Genomic DNA, 7,967 nt, shown 5'->3' with positions numbered 1-7,967 from the left:
CTAATAATAGCGATTAGTGAATCCCCTCAGCTGTACATCACTTCCCTACACTCATATAGAGATAACAGGAGGAAGAGAAGAATCAGAGCTTTGTTCTGAGGCTGAGAAACAGATACAGATCCACAGAGGCTGTAGAGACTCAAAACTACAAAACACCGCTCGCAGAGGTGATGGGTTTTAGAAAACTCCGCCTATTATCAGCAGGAGACGCTTGGCGTCAGCAGCAGCGCAACGCACCCGCAACTGACCAGCGTAGAGCAGAGCGGCAGCACAGCGGAATGCCGCGCGGCATACCGCGTTCAGTGTGTAAGCACCTTAAGTCATACATTTTGCTAGGTGGCAGTGTCATAGGGTCCTAGAACAATATGCTAATGTTAAGCTAGCCTTCTTAGCTTGTTTTTTTTTAAAGCTATAAAGTGAGACACTGTGTCTGTGAAAATGTTGTAACGTAAGAGAACGGTATATCGTACACTTCAGTATTCCGTACAGTTGAGCATTTAAACAATAAAATACTTAATAATAAACTATTGTTATATTTGAAATAATGTCTGGGGTCATTGTCAATCCTTCCTCTTTCCATTAAAACAGGTCAGTGACCATCCACGTTGTGATTTCTCTTGAAATTCCGCTAGGTAGGGAGGAACCGCCCGCGTCGCCGAAAACGGGTGGGTGGGGAAGGGTTAACAACGCTGAGGCTAAGGGGTGGGGAAAACTTTATCGACTAGTTCACGTAAGGTTTTACCCACTTTTAACATCGCATTTCACCCAAAATGCAACGTTAAGCATCCAACTAACAGCATTTGTTGTAATATTTGATTGAGGAATTAATAATCATTGTTTATAACTTACTTTAAAAATGAGCTTACTCCAGCTCCACTTCACCACTCATAGACAGCTGAGATTTTGTGCTGCAGCTTCAGCACAATTTATTTTCAATTCATAGACAACTTATCAAATCCATTTGACAAACACTTTACTAAGCATCTATGTAAGTCTAAGATCATATGTTAAAGGTGGTGAAGTTTTGCAAAATACAGCCACCACGAGCGGAAATCTGAGGTGTACGGAACACCGTTGCCTGTTTGTTTGCAGGTGTACGGAATACTGATGCACACTGGTGACAGGACTGAGGTCAGTTTTTGGGGTTTTCTTTAAAACTATTGGTCCAAAAGTAACCAATCAAAATTTATTTTGGTTGCTAGGCAGATATTCCATAGTTTAGCCAATCACTGCAGCCTATTTGAACTCGGGTATTTTCGTAATATCCACTCAAACGCGGAAAATACCGAAAATGTGTACGGAATACCGTTCTCTTACGTTAACTGATTTCACTGGTAAAAAGGTTACTTGAAAGATTTTTTACCTTCTGTTTAGTGGTGTATAGTTTACTAATAAACTTAAACTTGGCATTTATTGTGGTTCTGCTCTGCTAGCTACATAGCTAATGCTAGCTACAAACCGTCTGCTTACAGTAGCAGTAATGCTAGCATCTTTACTATCTAAACCCTATTTGCTAAGGAAAAATGGACATAGGTATTTTTTGTTGGCTTTTTAAGTGGCAAACATCAGTACATTTTCCAAACCTAAATAAATAACATGGCTTTTTCTGCTCCCTTGGTTTGAAGTCATTTTCGGATATAGCAGGAAGAAACCTACTCGGGTGAGCAAATTATTACCAAAATATACTGTTTTTACATGAAGTTTAAATATATTTTGTGTTATTAACATTAAACGTTTGTGTGAGTTCCCACATATACCACTAGCTAGCTACATGTGTTGATGCGCTAGTTGGCTAGCTCTATTTGGTAACCTAAAGCAGGTTAAGCTTGTGATTTGTTTTATTCTTGCCAACTTATAGTTTATAGTTAATAATTGATAAATTAAATTCAATTATGAATTTTAAAATAGTATTTTTATTACAGTAAAATTATTCATTGAAATAAAAAAAACCCACTATTCTATAGGTACTGTTATTAAATGCATAGTATGCATACTGTAAAATTTACTACAGCAGCTTACTAACTGCTGCTAGCAAGTTACTGTACATTTTGCAGTGTTCTTTTTACAGTGTGACCAGTAAGAAATGGATAAGATTAAATATTTTAATAAATACTTAATAATAAATAAAAAATACTTAAATATCATTATCATTTTTATGCGGCACTCTTGTAGTTGTTTCCACAAGAGGTCAGGAGAAACTAAGAAATCACACTGTCGTTGCAGTATCTGTCAATGCACTGCAATAGTTAGCTTTTACTAAATGTGTTGATTACTGTGTGCAAAAGACCATAATTCGGGCTTGAAATTGTTGGGGCAAACTTAATAAATATTGAATTTATAATTTATTTTGCCATGCCATTGTTTCTGTTATTTCTATGCAGTCTTGGAAAGAGAACACAAATTAAAACAGCATATCATATCTCATATACAGCAATTAAACTCATTTACATCAGCTATTCTGTTAGCACTATAAAGAGCAAGCCTTGTGTTTCCTCTCTGCTAGCAAGCTGAGCTTTGAACCCTGTCAGAAAGAAAGAGAATTTCAGATCACACTTTCTGTCATTATATAACCCCCCTCTCTCAATCTTCTCCACACTGCCTGCAGGACGGGCTAAAGAAGAGGATGGCCACTTTTTCATCATCACAGAGAGAAAGTGCTGACCTTCCTTAAATTCTAACTTTGAATTATCTGAGTCAGATATCAAACACTTCACTCGAAGTCCAGTTTAATGACTTAAAGGATGTTCCTGAAAATTTCACACAATTATATTTGATATTGCAGATTCAGCCTTTTCTATGATAGCATATACTATGATGTATATTTTGTGTGCTTGGTTACAATTGTATGATGTAGTTTGTGTTTTGAGAAATTGCTTCTTTTCCAACCAGCATTGGTGTCTTTTTTTGAAAAGCACCAATCACCAGGCAGATAATAAATAAGTCTAAAATGAAAAATCTAAAAACTGAATTTATTTGGTTTCTATATTATATATATGGTGGGTCAATAGCAACAAAACTGGCTTTTTGTGTCTGCAGCATAGTTGTAAAAATACATTCAAACAAACACTGTGTAATAATACATTTTTCAATATTTACTTAAAATAAACACATTATCACATTATTACAGATATACAGCAATGTTAACGTTAACTTTAAAGCATTTTTGTACATTTTATATAGTTTTCATTTATGTGGGGGTGGGTTTCAAATAATATGAACATGTTACAAATATATATTTTATAAAGTTTTGCGGATGATTATAATAATTTAGGCATTTTACTTATTCATTTAGCTATATCAAACTATTTAAACGTGTCTAAGAATCACCAGTTCATCCTGTCATCTTGGGATAACTGACACTTTAAGGACCCTTTGACATCAGCGCCATAACATCCTTCAAAAAGGAACTGACTTATTTCTTCTACTGCTTCCATATTGATCTGAAGTAAACCTTAAGAGGTCCACCCTGCCGTGGTAAAACATTGTGTGATTAAAATATTTTTAGAAAATTAAAATTTGGCTTTACACCAGAACAAGATCACCATGAACAAATTAAGAAGTGCAACCATGTTTTCATCAAAAGCCATTTTTGCAAAAAAAAAGAAAAAAGTCCACCCTGTCATTGTTCAACCTGTTGTGCAGCTTGCCATGACAGATATAAAAATTAAAATAAAAATTATGCTTTATGATTATGCTGGAAAAAAAAAAAACTGCCTGGCCTAACATGTTTTTTGGTGAATACATGGTTGTTTAACAACTGAGAAGCTACTCCCTGCATCAGTTAGGGTTAAATAATTTGATGCCAGCTAAAACATAATCACCCATTCAGTAAATATCAAATGGGAGGCTCTTAGCTATTGGCTTAGTTAAATCTAGGTTGGTGACCTTTTTTGGTCAGGAAGCATATAATAATAATTGTAAGTCACTTCAATTTTAATGGGGCTAACAACACACTATTCTGATAATGACCCTTATATCTAGAGCAGGGGTGTCCAAACTTTTTTTGTTAGGGGCCAGAAGGAGAAATATATTTGAAGTCACGGGCCACAGACTCTGTAATAAAACAAATAATGAAATATACCACTTTAAATAATACTTTTTTTCCTGATTATTTCATTTACACACCATTTTACTTGACTTACTATCTTTATCTTTGACAGTGTTGTGTAAACTAAGATTTTTTAAATTAATGTTTAATTTCATGATGTCTCTTAACATAAAACTCCCTAATTACGGCAACTTTTAGACTCTATTGCCCCGTTTTTCTGCACTAGAAATGCGCACTCTCTCTGCTTTTAGACTCTTTGGCCTGTTTTTCTGCGCTACAAATGCGCACCCTCTCCGCTTTTAGACTCTTTGGCCCGTTTTTCTGCGCTAGAAATGCGCAGCCTCTCCCCTTTTAGACTCTTTTGCCCCGTTTTTCTGCGCTAGAAATGCGGACTCTCTCCGCTTTAAATTCTTTTGCCCCGTTTTTCTGTGATAGAAATGCGCACCCTCTCCGCTTTTAGATTCTTTGGCCCATTTCTGACACCTAGCGTTCAAACTTTGAATTTCACCTTATAAAATCCTGCTTATCAGCGGGCCAACTTTTTTTCTATTTCTAAAATACCTCGGACACTCCTGATGTAGATACATCTTGACTGTATATGTATCACACTTAAAGTAACTTCAACTATTTTTTTTTATAAAAAAAAAACATGGCTACATGTGGACAGTGTCTAAATTCTTGCTAGCTGTGTTTATCTTGCATGTGTCTGGATATTAATATTTTTAGAACATAAACATTTACATAAATAACAATTAGACCTTTTTGAAAAAAAAAAAAAAACTTAAAATGGTCATTATAAAAATTTGGTAGGAGTGAACATGCAGATGCTGACATTGTGATTGATTCAAAGGGCAGCTAAAGCCTTAAATCACTTACAGTTAAATACACTTGCTCAAACATCTCACTGGAATTAACTGATATGTTCTAGGCTAACGTCGCTGTTCGCCTCTTGCAGATGGAGATGTGTCGCTACATGTATCTTGTTCCATTCCTGTTTATTCTGGAGTTTCCCATTGGAAACTCTTCTCTCCTGCTGCGAGGTTCTCGCTGAGGTAGCCGCCCACTTCTGTGCAGTCCTGCAGCGTAGGAGCTGACTGTAGGCCCGGCGGAAATCTCGGTTCAGGGCTGGGTAGAGGATGGGGTTCAGGGCGGAGTTGAAGTAACCCAGCCAGAGCACCACAGAGTGAATGAGGCTTGGTGGGTTTGTCTCGCTCCTCAGGCCCATGTACATGAAGTAGATGAAGTAGGGAAGCCAGCAGATGATGAAGGCCCCCAGCACGGCCGCCAGAGTCACCGTAGCTTTATGCTCCCGTGTGGTCGCCGCCACAGATGCAGAACGTATGAAGGAGGGAGTGGCAGCACGGATACGACGAGCCTGAGAACGGTAAAGGAATTAATGCATGCAATATATATTGTATTATATACTAGAAAAACATGTTTATTCCCTCCTCCTGATTTCCCCATTTTTGCATATTTATTACTCTAAATGGTTTCAAATCTGCTCGCTCTACATGTCTCCAAAAATGTAAACACACCAGATAAGGGACAACACCCATACTCACTGTACATCATCTCATTATACATTTAATACATATTCATCTTCTGTACTTGGACTGATAGAGAGAAAGCACAGAGCGAGATATTGTGAGCTGCAGCCAGGGTTGCCAGGTATAGCAAAAAATCCTGCCAAAAAAATCTAAATCCAGCTTGTTAGAAGCTTAAACTAGCCAACTATCTGAGGTTGCCACAGACATTCACAACACAGTACATTTTCATTTTAAACGGTTTCCAATTAAGGCTTTTTGGCAATTGTGATAAATATAAAAGTAGCCCCGAAATTGCATATTTTATTATAATACTAATAAATAAATTTCTAATATAGAAATAATAATAAACAGACTTAATGGCAATTTATATTAATTAATTAAAATAATTTTAAATAATTAAAATTATTACACATAAACTTCCTCACATTTTTTTCATTAAAAAAAAAAAAATTGTCAAATTCAAAGTAATTTTGAATCTCAATTGTAGAATAGTAAAGTAGAATGTCCTGAAAATAACAACATCCTGCCTGTGTGGATGTCTCCTATAATATGCTTTTGTCAATGTATACATCAGGTACATCAACTATCAAAATGTCCTACAAAATCTGTCTAGAGCTGTCAAGCTGTCAGGATGCAGTAAAGCATGCATTGGTTTGGGAGCCTCACCAGTGGGAAACACAAATGGAAGGCATGATAATAATTATCGTGAATTATCCTGATTCCACTAATCGAAAAAATATTGTCCGGTTAGTTGGCTTCTAAAATAGTCCTTAGTTGCAGCCCTACTGCTTACAATTGACTAACTTGTGCCACAATCAATAGCAACAACTGTAGCCAAACATTTTATTTATCTGTCATTCTTCTTAAACCCAAAATCACATCTTAAAATATGATTTTAGGCCTTTAGTTCCTTAGATATTTGTCTGCATTTTGTGTTTTTTTTTTTGGATATGTTTTCACTGTACTTTGGCAGGAGGAGCTTTAGTAGCTTCTTGAAAGATTTATTGCTGTTCCAAGCTTTCTCTAATTGAAAATAATGGCTTTACCTGAGCCAGAGCTTAGAACATTAGGACTGGTTCTTTAATTCTTTCTTTTGTTTGCAGCATAGTGCATTTCCATTTAAGTGATGTTCTGATGATCATGACTGGCAGTTTTCAAGCCTGGATGTATGCATTTGGTCATAAAAAAAAGTTTACTTTCACTAACAGAAATAAACCATCCAATTAGGTACCTGCTCACGTGCCACGAGGAAGATGCGGTGGTACATCCCACACATGATCAGAAGGGGGAGGAAGAAGGTTAAGAAGGCATCCAGCAGGGCATAGTTGTTATTCCACTCATATTGGCAGGTCATGCCCTCATCGCCTTCGTCCCCTATCTCCCAGACCATGTTCTGCACTCTAAAGTCTGCTGTGTTCAGGCCTAGGTGGATTGGTACAAAGCCCACCGTCATGGAGAATGCCCAGATGGTGCCAATTGCTGTTGCCACTCTTGGGGGAGTGACTCTTCTGGAGTAGCTGAGTGGCCCGGAGATGGCCAGGTAGCGATCCACACTGATGGCCAGCAAGGTGAAGATGGAAGCAGTGCAGAGCATGACGTCCACGCAGATGTAGATGTTGCAGAACGTTCCCCCTAAAGACCAGCGGCCGCTACGTAGCTCAAGGGTTGCGGTGAGGGGCAGTACCAACAGACCCAGCAGGAGGTCGGTTACAGCCAACGACACCACAAAGCAGTTGCTTATTCTCCTCAGTCGATGGCTAGTTCCTACTGCCAGACACACCAGCACGTTTCCACCAATGGTGAGCACAATAAAGGCCACCAGCACCACCCATTGGACGGCTGTGGACACCATTGTTCCTCTCACAGCACACTGCAGTACCTCATTAGCCTTGTCTCAGAACTAGGGCTGCCCATGCATGATATTTATTTATATTTATTATTTTATTAGCCTTCTCTGTTCCTAAACCAAGCTCTGTCATCTTATTAGTCTTGTTATAGTTTTTATGGTTCTATGCAATAAATATATACAGTGTCCATGAAGTGTCCAGCCATTACTGTGTGTGTGTGTTGAGAATAGTCCACATGTCTTGACTTGAGACTTTAAGAGAGACACTGTCTATATGCAGCTACAGTTATACAGCTCCATTATGTCCTTGATCCTGCATACATCCTGCCAAAAAATAAAAGCAGTAGTTAACAATTCATGAACATACACAGTATTAAATAATATTAAATAGGCAAACCTTTCTGTATTAAAGCTGCATTATCGAAGTGTAATAAAACAACCCCATCATATGACAGAGCCTTACTTTTTGACTTGTTGCTGATAAGGTCCAGGGCACACAGCATTAATTTCTTTCAAAACTGATCTG

The 7,967-nt window shown here is 37.6% G+C and overlaps 1 protein-coding gene across 1 annotated transcript; it reads right to left on the bottom strand.

Moving 5' to 3' along the window:
• Positions 1 to 4,642: 4,642 nt before the first annotated feature.
• hrh2b (histamine receptor H2b) lies at positions 4,643 to 7,759 on the bottom strand. Its single transcript, XM_007231185.3, has 2 exons — positions 6,827 to 7,759; positions 4,643 to 5,423 (listed from the first exon to the last, which is right to left on the bottom strand). Exons 1-2 carry the CDS (start codon positions 7,445 to 7,447, stop codon positions 4,959 to 4,961), a joined length of 1,086 nt encoding a protein of 361 aa, XP_007231247.3. The 5' UTR covers positions 7,448 to 7,759; the 3' UTR covers positions 4,643 to 4,958.
• Between the last annotated feature and the right edge of the window lie 208 nt (positions 7,760 to 7,967).

The sequence above is a fragment of the Astyanax mexicanus genome, chromosome 20 (genome assembly GCF_023375975.1).
Source record: "Astyanax mexicanus isolate ESR-SI-001 chromosome 20, AstMex3_surface, whole genome shotgun sequence".
NCBI lineage: Eukaryota > Metazoa > Chordata > Actinopteri > Characiformes > Acestrorhamphidae > Astyanax > Astyanax mexicanus.
This window is presented reverse-complemented; position numbering and strand designations above follow the sequence as displayed.